This window comes from Mobula hypostoma, chromosome 13 (assembly GCF_963921235.1).
Source record: "Mobula hypostoma chromosome 13, sMobHyp1.1, whole genome shotgun sequence".
NCBI classification, from domain to species: Eukaryota; Metazoa; Chordata; class Chondrichthyes; order Myliobatiformes; family Myliobatidae; genus Mobula; species Mobula hypostoma.
The window spans coordinates 25,077,890-25,105,263 of record NC_086109.1 but is presented as its reverse complement, the minus strand read 5'-3'; the positions used below and the strand labels follow the sequence as shown (position 1 = coordinate 25,105,263).

Below are 27,374 nucleotides of genomic sequence, written 5' to 3'. Positions count from 1 at the left end.
AAGGATACAAATTGTATAGAAAGGACAGACTGGAAAGCAAAGGGGGTGGTGTGGATCTGTTGGAGAAAAATCAAATCAAATCCTTAGAAAGATGCAACATAGGATCAGAAAATGTAGAATCCTTGTGGATAGAGTTAAGAAACTGAAAGGATAAAAAAAAACCTGATGGTAGTTGTATATAAACCTCCAAACAATTGACAGAATGTGGGCTGTAAATTACAGTGTGAGATAGAAAATGCATGTTAAAAGGGCAATGATACAATAGTCATGGGGAACTTCAACATGAAGGTAAATTAGGAAAATCAGGTTGGTACTGATTTTGGATCCCAAGAGAGTGAGTTTATAGAACGCCTACAAGATGTTTTTTTTTTTAAAGAGTAGCTTGTGCATGAGCCCACTAGGGCAGTGGTCCCCAGCCTCTGGGCCACTGCACCCCTGCATGCTTCGCGGCCCGGTATCGGTCCGCGGCCCGGAGGTTGGGGACCACTGCACTAGGGGATCAACTATTCTGGATTAGGTATTATGTAATGAACTGGATTTGATTAGGGAGCTTAAGATAAAGAAACCTTTAGGAGACAGTCATCATACTATGATTGAATTGCTTCCACAATTTGAGAAAGAGAAACTTAAGTCAAATGTGTCTGTATTACAGTGGAGTAAAACAAAATACAGAGGCATGAGAGAGAAGATGGCCAAAGCTGAATGGAAAGGGACGCTAACAGGGATGATGGCAGAGCAGCAATGGTTGGTGTTTCCGGGAGCAATTCAGAATGCACAGTATAGAGACATCCCAAAGAGGAAGAAATATTTCAAAGCTGGGATGCCACAACCGTGGCTTACAACAGAAGCCAAAGTCAACATAAAAACAACAGAGAGGGCATATAATAGGACAGAAATTAATCAGAAGCTCAAGAATTGGGAAGCTTTTAAAAACAAACAAAGGGCAAGTAAGAAAGCCATAAGGGGAAAAGATGAAATATGAAAGTAAGCTAGCCAATAATATCAAAGAGGATAGCAAAAGTTTTCTCAGATATATAAGGAGGAAAAGAGAGGCGAGAGTAGATAGTGGACAACTGAAAAAGAGGCTGGAGAGGTAGCAATGGGGAACAAGGAAATGACGGTCAAGTTTAATAAATATTGTGCATCAGTCCTCACTATGGAATACACTTGCAGTATGCTGGAATTTTGAGAGTGTTACAGGGTAGAAGTGAATGCAGTTGCTAGTTCTAGGGAGAAGATGCTTGGGAAGCTGAAAATTCTTAAAGTTAATAAATAATCTGGACCACATGGACTCCACCCCAGGATTCTGGAAGAGGTAGTTGAAGAGATTCTGGGAGTAGTAGTAATGATCTTTAAAGAATCACTAGATTCTGGAATGGCTCTGGAGGACTGGAAAATTGCAAATGTCACTCCACTCATCCAGAAGGGAGGGAGGCAGAAGAAAGGAAATTATGGGCTAGTTATCCAACCTCAATGGTTGGGAAGATGTTGGAGTCGATTGTTAAGGATGAGGTTCTGGTGTACTTGGAGGCACATGGTAAAACAGGCCAAAGTCAGCATGGTTTTTTTATGGGAAAATCCTGCTTGACAAATCTGTTGGAATTCCTTGAGGAATTAACAAGCAGGAGACATAAAGGAGGATCTGTGGATGAAGTGTTCTTGGATTTTCAGAAGGTCTTTGACAAAGTGCCACACACTTGAGACTACTTAGCAAGATAAGAGCCATGGTATTACAGGAAAGATAATAGCATGGATAGAGCATTGACTGATTGGCAGGAGGCAAAGTGTGGGAATAAAGGGGGCTATTCTGACTGGATACTCGTGACTAGTAGTGTTCCACGGGAGTTGGTGTTGGGACTGCTTCTTGTTGCATTATATGTCAGTGATTTGGATGATGGAAGTGATGACTTTTTGGCCAAGTTTGAGGGCAATATAAAGATAGGTGGGGGCAGGTAGTGTTGAGGAAGCAGTGAGGCTGCATAAGGACTTAGACAGATTAGAAGTCACAACACAATATGATTAAACAATTAGGCCTACACAACAATATTGATGTAAATCTCCAGAGATCCACAATACTAAACAACACTAGAATAGTCCAAACATTCTTAGCAATTAAAAAATGGGTGTCCATCGCTAGATTGAACTGAGAAAAATAAATAAATAAATAAATAAATAAATAACAGTAAGTTGTAGAGTAATTGAAAGTGATTCCATAGGTTGTTGAATCAGTTCAATGTGAGGTACGTGCATTTATCCATGCTGGTTCAGGAGCCTGACTTTTTTTTCCCCTTTTTCTTTTATTTTCTTTATTTTAAGCACGGAGACCAATGGCTGTGGAGCTGCGTGGCCTCGGTTGTAGCGTGGAATAGGCCTCATGCCACAGGCCGGCCTGTCATAGCCGGCCAGGAGAGGAGTTACAGTGTCCATGCTGGACTGGGGACAGGCCCCCACCACTGGTGCTGCCCTCCAGTGTTCACTCGGTGGAAGACAAGATAGATTCCGTGCGTATACGTGTTCATTTGCTGACTGCTGGGGGTTTGTTATTGCTGATAATCATTCTTGCTGACATCATCTGCAGGACATATCACTCAGAGACTTGGGCTATATTATATTTTTTGTGTGACTGTATGATTACTGCTATCTTATATTGCTATATGTGTCTTGTGCTGTGTATGACTGTTGGTACTGTGTTTTGCACCTTGGCCCTCGAGGAAAGGCTTTGTTTGGCTGTATTCTTAGGTATTTATGTATGGTTGAATAATAATTAAATTGTACTTGGAGGGTAATAACAGTTCCTGAACCTGGTGGTGTGGGACCCAAGGCTCCTGTACCTCCTTTGAGCAGAGGGAACAGCAGCAGGAGGAGAGAATGGGCTGGATGGGGTGGTGGGGGGAGCATGGGTCCTTGATGATTGATGCTGATTTCTTGTGGCAGTACACCTTGCAGATGTGCTCAATGGTGGGGAAGGCTTTTCCTGTGATGGGCTGGCCTGTGTCCATTACTTTTTGTAGGCTTTTCCATTCTTGGACATTGACATTTCCATACCAGGCTATGAAGCAACTAGTCAGGATACTCTCCACTGTGCAGTTAAGTATTATTTCTGGGTGACTAGAATGAGTATTAACTTATTCAGGCAGGGCGTAGCAAGATTGCAACTCCAGAATATCTCCTTGAATTCAATCTCAGAACCAGCATACAAATGAATATTCGTATTTCTCACACGAAGTTGACATCTCTCAGCCTTATGCGCGTGTCAATGAAGCAACAATCTGAAAATGCTAAGGCTGCTGGAACAACCGTGAGGAAGATATTTCCAATTCCATTGACCCACAAGGAATTTGAGGCTAGCTCTCTGTGGCAGAAGAATAAATCTGCCCTGAAGTTATCTCATCTCATCCTAAAAAGCAAAATAATTGCCCCATGAAGGAGCAGTTGAAACTTGCTTTCTTACCAGAAAGAAATGGACGACAATCATCCAGCCCCAGCCTCCATCTGGTGGGTTCACGTATCCTTTCACCTTCTGACTCCGGTACTTCACCTCCCTCACCTCTTCCATCTTCTTTTGACAGATACTCAAAACAATCTCCAGCTTTTCTGTACTCCTGCAATTAATTAACAAAGGTCTTCTGATTCTATGGAAAACAGAACAAAATGATTGATCCTTGAATGAAAGGAATCATGTTCCTTTTCCATCTTGTTGTGTGAGTGGAGGGTATTTAGGGTTGATGTTCTGTTAGTTTTTTGTGCTGGGGAGGGGTTGTTCTTTTTTGGGTGGGGGGGGATGAATCGATGTTCCTGTTCTGTTTTGGAGGTTAATGATCAGGATGCCATTCTTGTGTGTGTGTGTGTGTGTGTGTGTGTGTGTGTGTGTGTGTGTGTGTGTTTGATGTTTCTCTCTGAACGACTTTCATGTTCTTTGTTATGTGGCTATCTGAAGAAGACAAATTTCAGAGTTGTATATGGATATATGCTTTGATAATAACTGAACCTTTGAACCTTTGAAATCAAGGAAGAGCAAGCATTCTAAAGGGAGGCTGAGGGAACTGTGATTGACAAGGGGAGTCAAGGACAGGTGAAAAGCAAAACAGAGGGCATACAATATTGCAAAAGTTAGTGGGAAGCAGGAGGATCGAAAAACTTTACAAACCAGCAGAAGCCAACTAAAAAGCAATAAGGAGTGAAAAGATGAAACATAAAGGTAAACCAGCCACTAATATAAAAGATGATACTAAAAGTTTTTTTTCAGATACAGCATGTAAAGAGTAAAAGAGAGGCAACAGTGAACATCGAAATGCTGAAAAATGATACTGGAGAGGTAGCAATGGAGTACAAAGAAATAGCAGACAAACTGAATAAGTGCTTTGTGTCAGTCTTTGTGGAAGACATCAGCAGCATGCCAGAAATTCGAATGAGTCAGGGGGCAGAAGTGAGTGTAGTCGCTATTAGTAAGAAGGAGGTGCTTGCGCAGCTGAAAGGTCTAAAGGTAGATAAGTCACCTGGACAGATGGACTACACCCCAGAGTTCAGAAAGGGAGTAGCTGAAGAATTTGTGGTGACCTTTCAAGAATCATTAAATACTGGAATGGTTCTAGAGGACTGGAAAATGGCAAATGTAACTCCACTCTTATTCTGAAGGATGAGGTTTGGGGGTACTTGGAGGTATATAACAAAATAGACCAAAATCAGCATGGTTTCCTTAAGGGGAAATCTTGCCTGACAAATCTGTTAGAAGTCTTTGAGAATCAACTGGATATTGTTTACTTGGATTTTCAGAAGGCCTTTGAAAAGGTGCCATACATGAGGCTGCTCATCAAAATTAGAACCCATGGTATAATAGAAAAGATATTAGTATGGATAGAAGTTTAGCTGACTGGCAAGAGGCTAGGAATACTCGGGATCTTTTCTGGTTGGCTGCCAGTGACCAGTAGTGTTCTGCAGGGTTGGGTCCTCGACTTTTCTCATTATACTTTAATGATCTGGATGATGGAAATGGTGGGTTTGTGACCAAGTTTGCAGATGATACAAAGATAGGTGGAGGGGCAAGTAGTGTTCAGGAGATAGGCAGTCTCTTGGAGAGCTTGAACAGATTAGGAGAATGGGCAAAGAAGTGGCAGATGGAATACAGTTTAGAAAAGTATATGGTCATGAACTTTGATAGAAGGAATAAAGGCATAGACAATCATATAAATTTTAAAGTCTGACACTCCGCTTCAATCAATGGCAATAGTCAGGTTAACCTGAGCCAGTGCTCCTCTCTAACAGGGTACATTAGTGTGTTAATAGATGTCTACAGGAATGCAGTTTATGTTCCTTTATGTATATTGATATTACCAACAAGCTGGTTGGCCATAGGGAGAACATTTCTAGTGGCAACTGTAATGAGTCTGAAACCTCATAAAGTTGAAATTAAAACAGAAGATCCTGGAAGTATTTGGCTTGTCTGCTAGTGTCTGGGTGAAAGAATCCAGGTTCAGATGCTTCAGATGGGTAATAGTATAAATTTAACCTTTTGTAGCAGATCAGCTTTCCTTTTCAGTCACTTACAAAATTTCTGAGCTTAGAAGAATTCACTCAGTTAAAAGATGAAATCTCACTGGAAGGTGCTCTCCAAATCCCTTGGCCAAGTTGGAATTTCACATAGGTTAGAACCATTATCCTACTGTTGGGCTTTACTTCGCTGGCTGTAAGTGGCACAAAACTTTAGATATCCACTTACCTGCTGCACTCCTGTCAAGTCTTGGTATGTTTGCCGTTCAGTTAAAATGGTTCGCTTTGTTGCCCTTCTACTCATTATTTTTTCATTGTTCAGATGAAACACTTTGTCAGACTTTAGGAGAGGTGAGACATCCCATTTCCAGACCCCTCACACCTGCAATAGAGGGAATACAAATTGTTTTAGTGTTTTGGAACTGATACCAGCTCCTGAGATTTGATAGAAACAATATTTTATCTTCCCTATAAAGTAGACATAGAGTCATATAACAGCAACACCAATTGCCAATCACACATTTACACTAGCAGCATTTAATTCATTCAGGTATTCTCCTCTACAGCCCCCAAATTCCACCACACATCTATATACTAGCTTGCAATTGAAATTGGCTAATTAACCTACTGATCTGCATGTTGTTGAGATATGGGAGGAATCTGAAGCCCATGTGATCATAGGGAGAATGTGCAAGCTGTGCATGAACAGGTCAGGATTGACCCTAGGTCACTGCAGCTGTAAGGCTCCACCAGCTGCACCACAGTATAACACTAAAACTCCTGAGCAATGGGGCAAATATTACACGGGCTATCCTGAGGTCATGTATATTAATTATTAATATATTGAGAGCATTTTACGATGTGATTTTGCCAATTCATAATAAAACTGACCAAAAGGAAGCCTCGATATTGCATCATTCACATATTGCAATACCAACACCAATTCAACCCACATGGTAGATGTTGAGGCATTGAAAGAGCAGTCCAATTATTTCCACTCCTCTGCTGTTATATCCCTGTTTTTTAAAGCTGTTCTTTCAGCAGAAGCATTAAAACATAAAAATCATGACCAAAGGCATTGTAGATAGTTCAGAGAATCTTTTCAAAAATGAAATATCCATACTACAGCTTTCTGAGGGCAATTGTCTCATTATGGTCTAAGACTTTACTGATACTGCCAAACAACATGTGCAGGCAATTAATCTGTTGTTGCCAAACTTCTGACTTAGAGTCAAATATTTCCAGTGTAATTGTTATGCAAGCAGAGTCCTAAGAAGGGCTTTTCCAAGAATATATCTTATTGGACAATTATTCACAATAGGAAACAGACGGCCTCTTTGAATAGGTTTTTATAAGAGCCCCTAGATCGACAATGAACATGCGTGCAAGGTGCTATGTTGGTAAAGGTGTAAACAAACAGACTCTGATTAGTGTCTGGGCTTCCACTGATTCTGGGCACCTGGGAATTGTGGTTAGAGAAGTGTGTTTGGGTTTATCTCACGTAAATGAAGTGTGCTTATAAACTTAGGCTTCAAAGTATGCGTTAAATTCTTGCGGCAAGTTAGTATTGGATTTTTGCATAATATTGAATCAAACCTTTGCAGCAGACTTGGCAAATCTTTCATTTTTCAACCTTCTGAAAACTGCCCTGAACATGTCATCTGGGTCATTTGTGGAAGAACTTATGTACAATCTCAATCTTCCACAAGGCTGCAATTGCATTATCCTTATGCTTTACCTTAATTACATGCACCCGGTGTCTTACCTCATGGATCCCACCTCTGTACTCTCTCCTATATTGCATACAGGATCAGTTTCTGAACTGTCTGTCGGACTATGAAATCAAATGATGATCCATCTTCATCATCATTATTATCTTCCTACACTTGCCTGGCAAGGCTATATTAATGAATAAATTAAATGAGAGAAAACATACAAGGGTAATGCTGTGGTGTGGGAGACTGGTAAGAAAGGAGATAAGTAAATTGTGAATGTTTACATCATTTCTATCTTATAAACCTGAAAGGGTATAGGAAGAGGACAATGAATGATATACACTCAATAGACACTTCATGAGGTATCTCCTGCACATAATAAAGCGGCCACTGAGTGTATATTCGTAGTCTTCTGCTGCTGCAGCACATGACTTCAAGGTTCGATTTGTTGCATGTTCAGAGATGCTCTTCTGCACACCACTGTTATGACACATGAGTATTTCAGTTACGGTCGCCTTCCTGTCAGCTTGAACCAGTGTGGCCATTCTCCTCTGACCTCTCTCTTTAACAAGGCGTTTTTGCCCGCAGAACTACTGTGCTGGATGTTTTTGTCTTTTGCACCATTCTCTGTAAACATTAGAGACTGTTATGCATGAAAATTCCAGGCGATCAACAGTTTTTGATATACTCAGACCACCCAGTCTGACACCAACAATCTTTCTGATACCAACAATCCTTCTACAGTCAAAATCACTTAAATCACATTTCAAAGTTCAAAGTAAAATTATTATCAAAGTACATACATATACAATCTTGAGATCCATTTTCTTGCTGGCATACTCAATAAGTCTATAATATAATAATAACCATAACTGAATCAATGAAAGGTGCTCCAACTTGGGTATCCAACCAGTGAACAAACTGTGCAAATAGGAAAAGAAGGAAATAATAATGACAAATAAATAAGCAATAGGTATCAAGAATGTGAGATGAAGAATCCTTGAAGCTAAGTCCATAGGTTGTGGGAACATTTCAATGGTGGGGCAAGTGAAGTTGAGTGATGTTATCCCCATTGTTTAAGAGCCTGATGGCTAAGGGGTAATAACTGTTCTTGAAACTGGTGCAGTGAGTCCTGGGGTTCCTGTACCTTCTTCCTGATAGCAGCATTGAGAAGAGAACGTGACCTGGATGGTGGGGGTCCCTGATGATGGATATTGCCTTACTGCAACAATGTTTCATCTAGGTGTGCTCAATGATTGGGGTTGGGGTGCTTTACCTGTGATGGGCTAAGCCATATCCATCACCTTCTCAAAAAATGCTGGTGAACGCAGCAGGCTAGGTAGCATCTATAGGAAGAGGTACAGGACTAACTGAAAGAAGAGATAGTCAGAGATTTGAAAGTGGGAGGCGGAGGGGGAGATCCGAATTGATAGAAGAAGACAGGAGGGGGAGGGATGGAGCCAAGAGCTGGAAAGTTGATTGGCAAAAGGGATACGAGGCTGGAGAAGGGAGAGGATCATGGGACAGGAGGCCTAGGGAGAAAGTAAGGGGGAGGGGGAAAAAGCCCAGAGGATGGCCAAGGAGTTATAGTGAGAGGGACAGAGGGAGAAAAAAGAGAGAAAAAAAGGGGAAAGAAAATAAATAAATAAATACATAAGGGATGGGGTAAGAAGGGGAGGTGGGGCATTAGCGGAAGTTTGAGAAGTCAATGTTCATACCATCAGGTTGGAGGCTACACAGACAGAATATAAGGTGTTGTTCCTCCAACCTGAGTGTGGCTTCATCTTGACAGTAGAGAAGGCCGTGGATAGACATATCAGAATGGGATTGGGATGTGGAATTAAAATGTGTGGCGAGTGGGAGATCCTGCTTTCTCTGGCAGACAGAGCGTAGGTGTTCAGCGAAGCGGTCTACCAGCCTGCGTTGGGTCTCGCCAATATCTAGAAGGCCGTATTGGGAGCACCGGACACAGTATATCACCCCAGCCAACTCACAGGTGAAGTGTCACCTCACCTGGAGGGACTACCTGGGGCCCTGAATGGTGGTGAGGGAGGAAGTGTAAGGGCATGTGTAGCACTTGTTCCACTTACAAGGATAGTTGTCCGCCAGAGAAAGCAGGATCTCCCAGTGTATTGTTATGTAGGTCTTACACAGTGAACGAGAGGGCATTAGGAGTGTGGTAGAACAAAGGCATCTGGGAATACAGGTGCATAATTCATTGAAAGTGATGTCACAGGTAGATAGGGTCATAAAGAAGTCATTTGGCACATTGGTCTTCATAAATCAATGTGTTGGGTACAGGAGATGGAATGTTTTGTTGAAGTTGTAGAAGACATTGCTAAGTCCTAATTTGGAGTGCTGTGTGCAGTTTTGGTCACCTGTCTACAGGAAACATGTAAATAAGGTTGAAAGAGTAAGGTGTAAATTTACAAGTAGGTTGGAGGACCTGTATTATATTAAAAGATTGAATAGGTTAGGACTTTATTCCTTACAACATAGAAGATTGAGAGGAAATTTGATAAAGGTATACAAAATTATGAGGGGTGTAGATAGGATAAATGCAAGCAGGCTTTTTCCACTGAGTTTGGGTGGGGCTACAACTGGAGGTCATGGGTTAAGATGAAAGATGAAAAGTTTAAGAGGAACATGAGGGGAATCCTCTTCACCCAGAAGGTCGTGAGAGTGGTGCAGGCAAGCTTGATTTCAATGTTTAAGAGACGTTTGGATTGGTACATTTATAGTAGGGGTACGTAGGGCTATGATCCCGGTGCAGTTTGATGGGAGCAGGCAGTTTTAATTGTTTTGGTATTGACTAGACAGACCAAAGAGCCTTCTTGTTCTCTACTTCTCTATGATTCTATAACTATCTCTTCCAAGAAGAGTATGAATGTGCAGCCTGTGCCTTCCATTGACTGGTTTGATAGATGCTGCTGTATCCAGATTTACAACAACTTCAATTTCCAGAGAGAAGAATGTATGTGGCTGAGTCAATAGTTGGATGACATGTTTTTTCAGGGATGAATTGTTGATGTTCTTTTTGAATAATAAGACATTAGAGTAGAATTAGGCCATTTGACCCATCGAGTCTGCTCTGCCATTCAATCATGGCTGATCCTTTTTTTCCCCTCCTCAGCCCCACTCTCTGGCCTTCTCCCCATAACTTTTGATGCTGCATCCAATCAAGAACCTATGAAGCTCTGCCTTAAATACAGCCAACAACCTGGCCTCCACAGCTGCCTGTGGTAATAAATTCCACAACTTCACCACCTTCTGGCTAAAGAAATTTCTCCACATCTCTGTTTTAAATGAACACTCCTCTATCCTGAGGCTGGGCCCTCTTGTCCTAGACTCCCACACCGTAGCTAACATCCTTTCCGCATCCACACTGTTCAAGCCTTGCAACATTCGAAAGTTTTCAATGAGATCCCAGCCCCTACCCTGCATCCTTCTAAATTCCAGCAAGCACAGACCCAGAGCTATCAAACATTCCTCATATGATAACCCTTTCTTTCCCAGAATCATCCTTGTGAACCTCTTCTGAACCCTCTCCAATGCCAGCACATTTTTTCTTAGATGATGAGTCCAGAACTGTTCACAATACTCAAGGCGAGGCCTTACCAGTGCCTTATAAAGCCCTAGCATCACATCCCTACTCTTGTATCCTAGACCTCTTGAAATGAATGCTAGCATTGCATTTACCTTCCTCACCACCGACTCTAGTTGCAAATTAACCTTTAGGGTGTTCTGCACAACAACACCCAAGTCCCTTTACATCTCAGATTTTTCATTTTTCTCCCCATTTAGAAAATAGTCTGCACATTCATTGCTTCTACAAAGTGCATGACCATGCATTTTCCAACATTGTGGCCAATGTGTGGTCAAGTGGTTAAGGCGTCGGTCTAGTGATCTGAAGGTCACTAATTCGAACCTTGGCTGAGGCAGCATGTTGCGTTCTTGAGCAAGGCACTTAACCACACATTGCTTTGCGACAACACAGGTGCCAAGCTGTACGGGTCCTAATGCCCTTCCCTTGGACAACATCGGTGGCGTGGAGAGGGGAGACTGCCGGTCTTCCATACAACCTTGCCCAGGCCTGCACCCTGGAAACCTTCCAAGGCGCAAATCCATGGTCTCACGAGACTAACAGATGTCTATTTCATTTACCACTTTCTTGCCCATTCTTCCAATCTATCTAAGTCCTTCAGCAGCCTACCTGTTTCCTCAATACTACCTGCCCCTCCACCAATCCTTTCTAAGCAAGAACCAATCAAACTTTCTTTAAATATACCCAACATCTTGGCCTCAACAGGCGCCTGTGGCAATGAATTCCAGTGATTCACCACACTCAAGCTAAAGAAATTCCTCCTCATTTTTGTTTCAAAGGGACGTGTTCTTATTCTGAAGCTACACCTTCTGGTTCTAGACTCTCCCACTACTGGAAGTATCCTTTCCACTTTCTCTTCGTTCAATTCTTTAAAATTCTCTGTAGGTTTCAATGAGATCCCCTCCCTGCATCATTCTCAACTCCAGAGAGTACATACTGAGAGCCAGCAAATGCTTCTCAAATGTTAACCCTTTTCATCCCCAGGGTCATTAGCATAAACTTCCTCTGGACCTTCTCCAATGGCAGCATATCCTTCCTTAAGTCTAAAGCTACTCACAATTCTCCACACGTGGCCTGTCCAAAGCCTTATAAAACCTGAACATGATGTTCTTGGTTTTATATTCTATTCTTCTCAAAGTGTTTAGATGCTTCCACTCTGTAGTCTTTTGGGTATACTTCCACTGGAGTTCCTCCTTGTTCTAGACAAGAATTCACACTTTTCCACCCGTACTTTCAATTTATGAATCCTATTTGCTGCTTCTGAAATCTCTTTACTACCATACTATGGACTAACTGTCTTTTTCGTTTCCTCTTCCAATTACATCTATCAGGACAATATCTCTCCGCAAATAAACGAAAAGTGATTCCTTGACCAGTTACTACTTACAATTTACCAATACCCATTTGTCTCCAAGGCCTGAAGTGTGCTGTCTTGAAGCACACTTCCAAAATCTGTGCGCACCTTTGCAGCAAACTCATGTTTGCATTCTACATCTGATTACTGAAACGGTCCTTGTCAGAGTCACAAGAGACGTGTTATGTATTATGATTGTGATAATCAATCCTATCACTCCATTGCCTTTGTCATTGTTGGCATCCGCTTCTTCAGCATCTCCTCCATCAGTCAGCTCCATATACATTCACTCTTTCTGGCTAGAGCCAGAGAATCATCTGCACTGCTTCTGTCTGTACTTTCAATCCATCAAACCATAAGACCTAGAAGCAGAATTAGGTCATTCGGCCTATCGTGTCTTCTCCACCATTACATCATTTCTTACGTATTCTCTTTTTCAACCCCATTCTCCTGCCTTCTCTCCATAACCTTTGATGCCCTTACTAAATCAAGAATCTATCAACTTCCACTTTAAAAATACCCAGTGACTTGGCCTTCACAGCCATCTGTGGCAATGAATTTCACAGATTCATCATCCTCTGGCTAAAGAAGATAGTGAATCTGTGGAATTCTATCTGGGGATATATAGATTGACTATTTATCCATCTCTCCTTTACCGTTTCCTTCTAGATAATTCTTCTGTGCAGTATTGTCAGAAAGCAGTGTCAGTTTTCAAGTACCTTCTGATGACCCAGCTCTACTTCCGACCTATCTTTTTTCAAAACTTCACTCTCCCTGGTCCAATATCCAGCATTGATTGAGCAGAAATTTACTCAAACGAAGTATGATACTCAGCCAAATCTTTGTCATCAGTTCCAACAAGCTGTTCTGTCGATTACCAGTTGAATCTCTCCCCTAGATTTCCTCAGGCATCATGCTGTAAATGACCTCAATATTACTTGCATTTTCTTGCAAACACTGTCAAATTCCATCTTCGTAATAATGCTCAACTCCATTCCTGTGGGGTCTTCCACTGGTCAAATTCTCACCCCTTCTTTTACCTTTTGCATTCCATAGGTCTTCCTGGCTGGTCTCCGATTTTTTTCTGCTTCATTATTAAAATCTTTGCAAACACCACTGTTAGCTCTTTAACGAACATAACGTCACATGCGAACATCTGTCCAGTTATAAGTATTTCCCTTGATCTGGTGATTCCTTAAAAATGATTCCCATTTTAGTTTTCGTATCTTCAGAATGAGAGGTCATAGCTCTAGAGGCTGTAGGTTAAGGGTGAAAGGATTATTTAAAGGAATCTGAAGGGGGCCTTCTAACTCAGAGGGTGGTGTGCTTTTGGAATGACATGCCGGTGGAAGTGGTGGGTGCAGCGTTGATTGCAAAATTTAAGAGAAGTTTGCATAAGTACATCAATAAGAGGGCAATAATCCAGGTGCAGATCGATGTGACTAGGCAAAATAACAGTTTGGCATGGACTAAATGGGGCAAAGGGCCTGTTTCTGTGCTGTAAAGACTCTATGGCTCTATCCAAGGAATCATTCTCCCCTTCTCTGCAACATAGAAACGTAGAAAACATACAGCACAATACAGGCCCTTTGGCCTAGGCACTAGAACTAGACACTAGAATACAACAGCATAGTATAGGCCCTTTGGCCCTCGAAGATGTACCAACCCATATATTCCTTAAAAAAAGTACTAAACCCACACCACCCCATAACCCTCCATTTTTCTTTCATCCATGTGCCTGTCCAAGAGGCTCTTAAATACCCCTAATGTTTTAGCCTCCACCACCATCCCTGGCAAGTCAGTCCAGGCATCCACAACCCTCTGTGTAAAAAACTTACTCCTGATGTCTCCCCTAAACTTCCTTCCCTTAACTTTGTACATACGCCCTTTGGTGTTTGCTATTCGTGCCCTAGGAAACAGGTACTGGCTATCCACCCTATCTATGCCTCTCATAATCTTGTAGACCTCTATCAAGTCCCCTCTTATCCTTCTACGCTCCAAGGTCCCAGCTTTGTTAACCTTGCCTCATAAGGCTTGTTTTCCAATCCAGGCAACATCCTGGTAAATCTCCTTTGCACCCTCTCCATAGTTTCCACATCCTTCCTATAATGAGGTGACCAGAACTGAACACAATACTCTAAGTGTGGTCACACCAGAGATTTGTAGAGTTGCAACATTACCTCTCTGCTCTTGCACTCAATCCCCCTACTAATGAAGCCTAGCATCCCATAGGCCTTCTTAACTATCCTATCAACCTGTGCAGCGACCTTGAGGGATGTATGGATTTGAACCCCAAGGTCCCTCTGTTCATCCACACTCTTAAGTAACTGACCATTAACCCTGTACTCAGCTTTCTGGTTTGTCCTGCCAAAATGCATCACCTCACACTTATCTGGAATGAACTCCATCTGCCACTTTTCTGCCCAACTCTGCATCCTGTCTATATCCTCTTGTAACCTTCAACAACCTATAGCTCCATCCACAACTCCTCCAATCTTTGTGTCATCCACAAACTTACTCACCCATCCTTCCACCACTTCATCCAGGTCACTTATAAAAATCACAAAGAACAGGGGTCCCAGGACAGATCCTTGTGGCACTCCACTAGTCACTGACCTCCAGGCAGAATACTTTCCTTCCACTACTACCATCTGCTTTCTTCCTGTAAGCCAATTTTTTATCCAAACAGCCAAAGTTCCACTGATCCCATGCCTCATGACTTTTTGGTTGAGTCTCTCGTGGGGGACCCTTTCAAATGCCTTGCTAAAATCCATGTAGACCACATCTACTACGTTACCCTCATCAATTTCTTTTGTTACCTCTTCAAAAAACTCAATTAGGCTCGTGAGGCATGACCTTCCCTTCACAAAGCCATGTTGACTATCCTTGAGTAGACTGCACTTCTCCAAATGCTCGTAGATCCTAACCTTAAGAATCCTTTCCAATAGTTTGCAGACCACCGACATAAGACTCACTGGTCTATAGTTCCCAGGATTCTCCCTATTACCTTTTTTAAGCAAGAGAAATACATTTGCCATTCTCCAATCCTCTGGCACTTCTCCTGCAGCCAAAGAGGATTGATAGATCATGGCTACTGCTCCAGTGATCTCTTCTCTCACTTCCCACAGCAAACTGGGGTATATCACATCTGGCCCTGGGGAGTTATCAATCTTGATGTTTTTAAGAATATCCAACACTTCTTCCTTAATCTCCACATTGTCCAGCACACAGGCCTGTTCTATTTCACCCTCATCCTGATCAAGGTCCTTTTCGCTTGTGAATACTGAAGCAAAGTATTCACTTAGGACCTCCCCAACCTCCTCCGCCTCCAAGCACATGTTGCCTTCTTTATCCTTTAGCGGACCCACCTTCATTCTTGTCATCCTTCTGTTCTTCACATACGCATAGAACGCCTTGGGGTTCTCCTTAATCCTACATGCCTAGGCCTTCTCATGCCCCCTTCGAGCTCTCCTAAGTCCTTTCTTAAGCTCCTTCCTGGCTACCCTATATTTCTCATGAGCCCCTCCTGCTTCCTGCTTCTTATATCTAACATATGCTTCCTTCTTCCTCTTGGCGAGTTGCCTCACGTGTTTCGTCAGCCATGGTTCCTTTTTCCTACCATTTCTTTCTTGTCTCAGTGGGACAAACCTATACTGAACCCAGCACAAGTGGCCCCTAAACTTCCTCCACATTACTTCTGTGCTTTCACCCTTGAACATCTGTTTCCAATTTACTCTCGCTAGTTCCTGCCTCATCCCTTCACAGTTAGCCCTTCCCCAGTTAAGTACTTTCTCATTTTGTCTGTTTTCATCCTTTTCCATAGCTATGCTGAAACTAAGGGAGTTGTGGTCACTCTCACCAAAATCTCCCCCACCAAGAAGTCTGCCACCTGACCAGATTCATTACCCAGAACTAGATCCAGTACGGCCTCTCCTCTTGTCGGCCAGTTCACATACTTTGTCAGGAATCCTTCTTGAACACACCTGACAAATTCAGCCCCATCTATCCCACTTGCAGTCAGGAGGTGCCAGTCAATATGAGGGAAGTTGAAATCACCCATGACTACAACCCTGTGTTTCCTGCACCATTCTAAAATCTGCCTGCTTATCTGCTCCTCGATGTCCCAAGGGCTATTTGGGTGTCCTATAGACTACTCCCAGCACAGTGATTGATCCCTTCCGATTTCTGACTGCCACCCACACTGACTCAGTGGACACTCCCTCTGCAGTATCTTCCCTTTCTATAGCCGTAATACTATCCCTGACCAGTAATGCTACTCCCCCTCCCCTTTTCTACCTCCCATCCTATTCCTTTTAAAACACCTAAACCCCGGTACCTGCATCAGCCAGTCCTGCCCTTCCCCCAGCTAAGTTTCAGTAATGGACACAACATCATAGTTCCATGTACTGATCCATGCTCTAAGTTCATCCCTTTTATTCCTAATACTCCTAGCGTTCAAATAGACTCATCTCAACCCCTCTAACTGGCTACATTTATGTTTTGTTAAATATGTCCCTTCCTTAGAAATTACTAGGCTTAACCATAGCCCTCTATTTTTCTACGCTCCATGTATCTAACCAAAAGTCTCTTAGAAGACCCTATCGTATCTGCCTCCACCACCGTTGCTGGCAGCCCATTCCACGCACTCACCACTCCCTGCGTAAAAAACTTAGCCCTGACATCTCCTCTGTACCTACGCCCCAGCACCTTAAACCTGTGTCCTCTTGTGGCAACCATTACCGCCTTGGGAAAAAGCCTCTGACTATCCACACGATCCATACCTCTCATCACCTTACACACCTCTATCAGGTCACCTCTCATCCTTCGTCGCTCCAAGGAGAAAAGGCCGAGTTCACTCAGCCTGTTTTCATAAGGCATGCTCCCCAATCCAGGCAACATCCTTGTAAATTTTCTCTGCATCCTTTCTATGCTTTCCACATCCTTCCTGTAGTGAGGCAACCAGAACTGAGCACAGTACTCCAAGCGGGGTCTGACCGTGTTCCTATATAGCTGCAACATTACCTCTCGGCTCCTAAATTCAATTCCACGATTACTGAAGGCCAATACACCATATGCCTTTTTAATCACAGAGTCAACCTGCACAGCTGCTTTGAGCGTCCTATGGACTCGGACCCCAAGATCCCTCTGATCCTCCACACTGCCAAGAGTCTTACCATTAATACTATATTTTGCCATCATATTTGACCTACCAAAATGAACCACTTCACACTTGTCTGGGTTGAACTCCATCTGCCACTTCTCAGCCCAGTTTTGCATCCTATCAATGTCCCGCTGTAACCTCTGACAGCCCTCCACACTATCCATAACACCTCCAACCTCCGTGTCATCAGCAAACTTACTAACCCATCCCTCCACTTCCTCATCCAGGTCATTTATAAAAATCATGAAGAGTAGGGTTCCCAGAACAGATCCCTGAGGCACATCACTGGTCACCAACCTCCATGCAGAATATGAACCTCCTAACTCAACTCAGTATTCCTCAAAAACTTCTTGTTATTTCACTTCTAGCCAGATATGCAAATCCTCATCTTAATTGTTACATCATTGGCCTAAGCACTTTTAATTTTTTTCATCATCCATCCCAACCCAATCCAATGTTATATTTACAGCGAACTATCTTAAACATGCTATTCAAATCCTGGTAGCATTAACCATATCAAGCTATTCTGGACTAACACAGACACAAAACTCAGCATGTCGGGCAGCAACTATGGAGAAGGAAAAACAGTTGATGCTTCTGTCCGAGACCCTTCACAACCTGCACCTTTGACTTTTTATTTCGCTTCCTAGATGCTGCCTGGCCTGTTGAGTTCCTCCGGCATTTGTGTGTGTGTTGCTCTGGATTTCCAGCATCCACAGAATCTCTTGAGATTACGACCTGCACAAGGTGCAGCCTGAGGCAGTATGGTAAGGCCTGCAGCAGCTGAAACAGAACCTAAGTCAAAGGTTCGATTAGAATGCAAAAGTGACCCAAACCCAGGCTCCTGTTAGGATCAGATTAAGTAGCCAAGTTCAGACTGTTCCTTAAAATATACACCTTTAACCTAGTTTTAGTCACCAGGTCTAATATATCAATGCTATTGATGGGTGCTGTTACTGGAACATGATGCAACTTGTTTGTGATATCCGTAATCAAGCTCTACAGAAATTCACACCGCCTTACGCATAACGTGGGTCTCTGCCAGCAACTATTTCAAGACCCCTTTCTAGCCTTTTCCCTGCTTGTGCCCTTACCCTGCCCAAAGATTCATGGACTACCACTGACATCTGAGTCTGTGAAGCAGAGATGCTGGTTACTTATAATTGACCACTCTTGACACTTAAAATAAATTCTTCTCTCCGCAACCTACCCTGAATTCAAGTAGGAAATCCAGTGTCAGCCTTCTCTTGTTTGTGGTCAGCCTTTTCAGTTGATTTGCTAGTTCCTTGTGAATCTAAGCTGAATTCAGTTCATTAATGTTGTGTCTCTCATGGGAATTAAGCAACCCCCTCATTCCTGAGTCTTGAAGAATGGTCTCTGCCAGAAATGTCTCTTCCATAGGTGCTGCCTGACCTGCTGAGTTCCTCCAGCAATTTGTGCGTGTTGCTTTGGATTTCCAGCATCTGCAGACTTTCTCATGTTTGTGATTTACCCTGTCATTCAGCAGAATCAATGATCAGTCCAATTAACCAAAGGGTCTGTGTACTCCAAGACATTTCCTTATGCAAAAATCAAATATGATGTTTACATAAGGCAATATGATTAAATCTAAGCTCAATTCTAAGAGTAGAGAAGTTGCAGTTTTTGGTAATTCTATACAAATAAATTGAGTACATTATTTTATTATTATTTTGTTTTTAGGATGTGGCTTTGTCGGCATGGTTAGCATTTATTTTGCAGCCCTAATTACCACAAGAATGTAATATCGCAATAAAGATACCCATGTTAGATGATAGTTATTGACTAAAACTCCACCTTCAATACTGTAAATCCAAGCCAACTCATCACCAATTCAAGACCCTGGGAGTCTATGCCTCCCTCTGCAAATGGATCTTTGACTTTCTGTCCAACAGACTGCAATGAGTAAGGATAAACAGCAATACCTCCACCATGATTATTCCAAACTCTGGTGTTTCACAAACTTGTGTCCTCAGTCCTCACTCTACTCCCTGCACACTCATGACTGCATGGCCGGGTTCTGCTCTAACTCCATTTATGAGTTTGCAGATGATACCACTGTAGTGGGCCGCATCTCAAGTAACGATGATTTGGAGTACAGGAAGGACATGGATAGCTTAGTGAACTAGTGTCATGACAACGATCTTTCTCTCAATGTCAGCAAAACAAAAGAACTGATCTTTGACTTTTGGAAGGGGGCTATGTTAACCGTGTTCAGGTTGAGAGGGTTGGGAGTTTCCAGTTCCATTAAAGCCTATCTTGGCCCAACCACATTGATGTTATGCTCACCAATGTCTCAAATTCCTTAGGAGGCTAAAGAAATTTGTCACGTCCCCGTCGACTCTTACCAATTTTTGTTCATATACCATAAAAGTATCCAATCTGGTTATGTATGGTAACTGCTTTACAGGCGACCACAAGCAACTGCAGAGAATTGTGGATGTAGGTCAGCACATCACGGAAATTAACCTCCCTCTATGGACTCTTTCTATATTTCTTGCTGCCTCAGTAAAGCAGCCAATATAATCAAAGACCTCACCCACCTTTGACATCCTGTCTTTTCTCTTCTCTCATTGGACAGAAGATAGCGCCTATTGGACAGCTTTATCCCACTGATATCAGACTCTTAAACGGACATTTTGACCTCACAGTCTATCTTGTTGATTGTTTACCTGCACTGCAATTTCTCTGTAGTTATTACACTTTATTCTGCAATGTTAATGTTTTAACTCGTTCTACCTCAAAGCACTGTGTAATAAATTCATCTATATGAACAGCAGGCAAGACAAGCTTTTCACTGTATCTTGGAACACGTGACAATAGTAATAAACCAAACCAAATAATACACATTTTCTCAAAGATTATTGTAAATGGAGTTATTTGTAAAGAAGATCCGTTAAAAGGATCACTGCAGGTAAAGCTGGCAACTTCCCTTTGTAAAACAAAAGAACACCATTAAGCCAGATTAATTTTTACAACAAACAGATTTTACATTATATTTTCAGGTGCTGTAAATGGCCAAGCTTATTGTACTCAAATTCACAATTTGTATAGTTGAATGAAGTAGCAACTGGGCTTCTATGTACTTGTTACCCATTTTTGTTTAATCTTGCCATGAACCTGTCCTTTGCCTTTTGCAACTTTTCGAACTGTTGGATACCATGTAGACAGTCAAACCAAGGATGCATTTGACGCTGCAATGGTGCAGAAAAGCAGATGAAGACGTTGCCTGAGAAAATCTGCAGATGCTGGAAATTCAAGTAACACACACAAAATGCTGGTGGAACACAGCAGGCCAGGCAGCATCTATAGGAAGAAGTACAGTCAACGTTTTGGACAGTCAAGACCCTTCGTCAGGACTAACTGAATGGAGAGATAGTAAGAGATTTGAAAGTGGGAGGGGGAGGGGAGATCCAAAGTGATAGGACAGGAGGGGGAAGGGTCTTCTCCTATCGTTTTGGATCTCCCCCTCCCCCTTTCAAATCTCTTACTATCTCTCCTTTCAGTTAGTCCTGACGAAGGGTCTCGGCCCAAAACATCGACTGTACTTCTTCCTATAGATGCTGCCTGGCCTGCTGCGTTCCACCAGCGTTTTGTGTGTGTTACTTGAAAACATTGTCCAGCCACTTCTGCTCAAGGAAACTCAAGGCTTCACCCATTAGGCCTATTATTCATTGCTATTTTCATCTTAATCAGGTACTTCTGTGAAATGGAAGTGTACCCACTCTCGTTGGAGGTCACCAAGAAGCTAACTAGTCTTACAATAGGAGATCTCTGTTCAGAGATAATTTGATTCGTATTTCAACTTTTATAAGGAGACAATGATTGAGGTGGAGCAGATTGAATTGTGCTTTACCTTAATTTATTGTTTCCATTCTTCTGAATATTACTCAACAGAAACCAGAATGTATTTATCATTATCTTATTTACAGTTTCAAATTTCTGTTTTTAATCAAGACACCCACAAACAAGATTTTCAGCTTTAATTTGGACAACTACTGTATGAATAAATCTACAGAGAATGTATAACGCCCACCAGCAAGCACTTAATGTTTTTCAAATATTTAAAACCTTTCATGACCCCAAAGCTATTTTATATGTCATGATAACATGTACAAAGAAAGATCACACAAAATCAATTTCAAAGAAACTGTTGCTTTAGTCTTTTGTTTAAAAGATGCACCTGAGTCCCACTAAATATTTGACACCCACTCAGGTCAGCTAGTGGGATCAAAGTTAAATTTCTCATCAATCTGAATAAGGCATTCAGAAATTTCAGACCGTCAAAACTATTTAATCACATTCAACAGCTACCTGCTTTTAAATATTCCTTCCCTCTTTTGTTGTATGATAAAGCAAATAAATGTTTAAAAAAATATATATATATGGAGGAGATCATTCAGTTCAGAACAGCTAGGACTGACATCATGGACTTTAATTCTATTTCTCTAATTTTACTCAATACACTTTAATACTTCAAAATGTTCAAGTACTTATGTACAATTATCCCTCATGCCATGACTTAATTATATAGAGTGGCACTGTACTTCATCTCTTATAAAAACTTTGCTGAAAAATCTTCCCCTTTACTGTCAGATTTCTGAATGGTCCATGAGTCCAGGAATACTACCACATCTAATTTGCTCTCATTTACACTATTTATTTTGTTCTTATTATAACTTGAAGTAATTTTTTATGTATTGCACTGTGCTACTGCAAAACAACAAATTTCCTGACATATGTCAGTGATAATATGCCTGATTCTCATCATCTTGAATGCTTAATACTATCAACCCAACAATCATAAACACTTCAATCTCTCAAAATTCTTTAGGTTTAGTTTCCTTGAATTCTCTTTTCTTTAGTGATCAGCAATGTAGCATGTCAAACTTACTTTGAAAAGCATGTAAAGACAACGTAAATAATTAAATTCAGACTTATGATCAGTTTTACTTAAGAAGAGGAAAAATTAGAGAAAGGTTAATAGGAAATCTCAATGAAATTTTGAGCAGACAAATCAATTCACTTACTATTGTAATTCACTTAGGAGATGAAGTTAAGATTATCATTAAAGTAGTGATGGGACCCTTTCATACACGGCAACTGTTAAGAGTTGTAGCAATAGTTCTCAAAAATGTGCATGGAGATCTGAATGCACTAGTAATCAGTGCCAGTTCAATTGAATGCAGGCAGATTGCCAGCTTAGTACCGCTGCCTTATTCTTATGATTGTGTCACATGACTACCACTAGCCACATTGTACCATAGATGGACAAAACAGCAAGGGGCCAAAATTGTGAGGGGTTGGCAAGAGTTATACACAGGTTTACATGGTAGAAACCCAGCTACAACTCTTGGAGGATTATTGTGTCTGGGCCATATAATGTCAGTGGAGTTGGCAACTTTAAGAACGGTGTAATATGGGAAACAATGAAGAACACAGACTGTATTAGCTTGTACAGAAGTACAATTCACCCCATTGTCTCTCACTGAACAAACAAGCAGTTATGATAAGTTATAGGTGGGCAATAAAAGCTGGCCTAAAAAACTAGACGAAGGGTCTCGGCCTGAAACGTCGACTGCACCTCTTCCTACAGATGCTGCCTGGCCTGCTACGTTCACCAGCAACTTTGATGTGTGTTGCTTGAATTTCCAGCATCTGCAGAATTCCTGTTGTTTGCGTTTAAAGATCCAAAAGTTCACTAGGGGAAAAAATGTACGACTGGCTGGGGGAATGGACAACATGGATCAAGGATCAACTTTATTCACCATATACATTTATATGTATTAGGAATTTGCCGTGGTCTGTTGTTGTGACAAATAAAAACAGCATCTAGCAATTATGAAAAAATATATTAAAAAATAAAGTTGGAAGTTAAAGTATTGATAGGGAATAAAATGTGCATAAATGCATAAATACCATCGTGCATTTACAATGTAAACAGCATTATAAATAGTGGTTTAATATGTTTACAGCGCAATACAATGCCTGAGGTAATAAATAGCAGGGGTGGGGGGGCTAAATGGAATGGTTGATCAAATTAGCTGCTTGGGTAAGAAACTTTTCAGATTTAAAGTTGCAGTTTAATGCTATGGCTAAAATTCATCCACTATTATGGTCATGTGAAAGTGAATAAAGTATTTTGGACTTGACAACATTCATGGGCACCCCACCTTTCTGAACTCCAAAATATATTTAGGCAGTGAACTCCAAATCAGATCAAAACTTCTCCTGGGTGAGTTTGTCAATATTGTGTTAAAAATAAGGTTCAGGCCGGCTGCTGCTGCTCCCTTCCTTCCTTCTTCCAGACAAGTAGCAACTTGACATCTCTGACAGCGAGCTACGTTCGGAGCCGGTTCAGCAGCTGCAGATGCACGCTATGGAACTGGTATGGCATAGAGCTGGCTTGCACACAATGGGTTGGGCATGTTGTTCAGGGCTGTGAGTAAGGTAGGTAATATCAGGACTTGTTCACTAAGGATTAGGCATACTTTTTTGGGACTTAACATAGAACAGGCTTGTCCTGCCTTACCAGCAAGATTCCTCACTTCATTTTATGTTAATTCCTTCAGTTTGAGTTTCTGATGCTGGTTGACAGCTGTTCTTATTTTAGACGTGCACCTGTTTTTTTTCCCTTAGTTTCTCAAGTTCTCCCATTACTATACTTAGTGAGAGAGGCCACTTTAACAACAAGAGTACTATAGATTTGAACTAAAGATCTCTGAAGCTCCAACTGAAGACTTAAGTCATCTAGCAGCTCCAGGAATAGTGAGCATTTGGGATGTCACATAAAGATCAGACAAGGAGAATTAAACACATTGCTCATGCTCCTCCTTCACACAACTTCTAAATCTGGTAACATACATCAAAGTTGCTGGTGAACGCAGCAGGCCAAGCAGCATCTATAGGAAGAGGCGCAGTCGACGTTTCAGGCCGAGACCCTTCGTCAGGACTAACTGAAGGAAGAGTGAGTAAGGGATTTGAAAGCTGGAGGGGGAGGGGGAGATGCAAAATGATAGGAGAAAACAGGAGGGGGAGGGATAGAGCCCAGAGCTGGACAGGTGATAGGCAAAAGGGGATACGAGAGGATCATGGGACAGGAGGTCCGGGAAGAAAGACAAGTGGGGGGGGTGACCCAGAGGATGGGCAAGAGGTATATTCAGAGGGACAGAGGGAGAAAAAGGAGAGTGAGAGAAAGAATGTGTGCATAAAAATGAGTAACAGGTGGGGTACGAGGGGGAGGTGGGGCCTAGCGGAAGTTAGAGAAGTCGATGTTCATGCCATCAGGTTGGAGGCTACCCAGACGGAATATAAGGTGTTGTTCCTCCAAGCTGAGTGTGGCTTCATCTTTACTGTAGAGGAGGCCGTGGATAGACATGTCAGAATGGGAATGGGATGTGGAATTAAAATAAGTGCCAGGAGGGAGATCAGTGGGGAGGGATGGGGGGGACGAATGGACAAGGGAGTTGTGCAGGGAGCGATCCCTCAGAACATCTTTCCCTCCCCCCTCTCTCTGCATTCGTGTAAGCGGAACAAGTGCTACACATGCCCTTACACTTCCTCCCTTACCACCATTCAGGGCCCCAAACAGTCCTTCCAGGTGAGGCATCACTTCACCTGTGAGTCGACTGGGGTGATATACTGCGTCCGGTGCTCCCGATGTGGCCTTTTATATATTGGTGAGACCCGACGCAGACTGGGAGACCGCTTTGCTGAACTTCTACGCTCTGTCCGCCAGAGAAAGCAGGATCTCCCAGTGGCCACACATTTTAATTCCACATCCCATTCCCATTCTGACATGTCTATCCACGGCCTCCTCTACTGTAAAGATGAAGCCACACTCAGCTTGGAGGAACAACACCTTATATTCCGTCTGGGTAGCCTCCAACCTGATGGCATGAACATCGACTTCTCTAACTTCCACTAGGCCCCACCTCCCCCTCGTACCCCATCTGTTACTCATTTTTATGCACACATTCTTTCTCTCACTCTCCTTTTTCTCCCTCTGTCCCTCTGAATATACCTCTTGCCCATCCTCTGGGTCACCCCCCCCCGTCTTTCTTCCCGGACCTCCTGTCCCATGATCCTCTCGTATCCCCTTTTGCCTATCACCTGTCCAGTTCTCGGCTCTATCCCTCCCCCTCCTGTCTTCTCCTATCATTTTGCATCTCCCCCTCCCCCTCCAGCTTTCAAATCCCTTACTCACTCTTCCTTCAGTTAGTCCTGACGAAGGGTCTCGGCCTGAAACGTCGACTGCGCCTCTTCCTATAGATGCTGCTTGGCCTGCTGCGTTCACCAGCAACTTTGATGTATGTTGCTTGAATTTCCAGCATCTGCAGAATTCCTGTTGTTTGCTTCTAAATCTGGTGATTCATTAAAAGATTTCTTAATCAGACTCGGGTTTAATATCACCGGCATATGTCGTGAAACGTAAACCTTGTGGCAGCAGCACAATGTAATACATGATAAATATAGAAAAAAAGCTAAATTATAGTAAATATATATATAGTACATTAAATAGTTAAATTAAAATATGTAGTGCAAAAACAGAAACAAATTTTTAAAGAAGTAGTTTGGTAGTGTTCATGGGTTCAATGTCTATTTAGGAATCAGATAGCAGAGGGGAGACTTCCTGAATCACTGGGTGCGTGACTTCAGGCTCCCATACCTCCTGAAGTGGAATGTCCTTGGTGGTGGCGATACTTGATGATGGATCTTCCTGAAACACCGCTCCCTGAAGATGTCTTGGCTACTTTGAAAGCTACAGCCCACAATAATTCCCGTCATGTACAAACTCAAACCCTGTGAAACCCATTAGCAAGTCGATAATGCCAAAAATAAAATAAATGCATGTTTTTTGTTCACTGACATTGCGTTACATTTTTGCTTATGTTTTTAAAACATAAAACAAATATCCACGCAGGGCAAACGTTTTCTTGCCATGTACTGTATATGGTGCTTCCTAGTTAAATGAGGTACACCATGCCAGGCTAATGTTGACATTTTATTTGTGTCAATCCATTTATGGTGGATGTGATTTCTCCCAGAGCAAAAATACTAGGCCAATTATCCAATTTTTTTTACACTCAGTCAACTCTGTTGCGTAGGTTCTATCAACACATGTCTGCCAAGAGACTCTAGAAACAGAAAAAGTATTCTGGATTCTACCATGCAATAACTAGCAGGTAGAAAGAGCAAAAGGTTGAAAGCTATTCAAATGACCCATTGAAATCTATGCTGACACCTGGAAATCCCTAACACATAAGACCATAAGATATTGGAGTAGAATTAGGCCAGTCATCCTATCGACACCGCTCCGCCATTCAATCGTGGCTCATTTATTTACCCTCTCAACCTCATTCTCCTGTCTTCTCCCTGTAACCTTCGATGCCCTCACTAATCAAGAACCTATCAAGCTTCACTTTAAGTATAGCCAGTGACTTGGGCTCCACAGCCATCTGTGGCAATTAATTCCACTGATTCACCACCCTCTGGATAAAGAAATTCCTCCTCTTCTCTGTTTCCTTCTCTATTCAACGGGATATCCTTTGATTCTGGTCCTAGAGCCCTTCACTATTTGAAATATTCTCTGCACATCCACCCTAGCTAGGTTTTTCAATATTCAAGAGGATTCAATGAGATTACCCCTCGTTCTTCCAAATGCCAGTGAGTACATACCCCGAGCCATTAAATGCTTTTCATACGTTAACACTTTCAGTCCTGGGATCATTCTTGTGAACATCATCTGGACCGTTTCCCATGACAGCACATCCTTTCTTAGATATGGGACCCAAAACTGCTCATAATACTCCAATTGCAGTCTGACCAATTCCTTATAAAGCCTCAACACTACATTCTTGTTTTTATATTTAGGTCCTCTCAAAATAAATGCTAACAGTGCATTTACCTTCCTAACTGACAACTCAAACTACAAATTAACCTTTAGTAAATCCTGAACTAGGGCTCCCAAGTCTTTGCATACCTCCAATTTCTGAATTGATTCCCTATTTATTCCTTCTACCAAAATGCATGACT

At 42.1% G+C, this 27,374-nt stretch overlaps 1 protein-coding gene across 6 annotated transcripts in view; it reads right to left on the bottom strand.

Moving 5' to 3' along the window:
* Positions 1–27,374, bottom strand: part of slc16a4 (solute carrier family 16 member 4) — a 100,577-nt gene that overhangs the window by 60,409 nt on the left and 12,794 nt on the right. For 4 of the 6 annotated variants that reach the window (XM_063065469.1, XM_063065470.1, XM_063065474.1 and 1 more), the window contains exons 2-3: positions 5,717–5,869; positions 3,452–3,602 (exon numbers count right to left, since the gene is read on the bottom strand). In XM_063065469.1, the coding sequence (XP_062921539.1) occupies positions 3,452–3,556 (105 nt within the window). In that variant the 5' untranslated portion in view covers positions 3,557–3,602; positions 5,717–5,869. Of the gene's footprint in view, positions 1–3,451; positions 3,603–5,716; positions 5,870–24,203; positions 24,306–25,545; positions 25,703–27,374 lie in introns of those variants that run through there. The other 2 variants (XM_063065472.1, XM_063065473.1) reach the window with 2 other exon arrangements.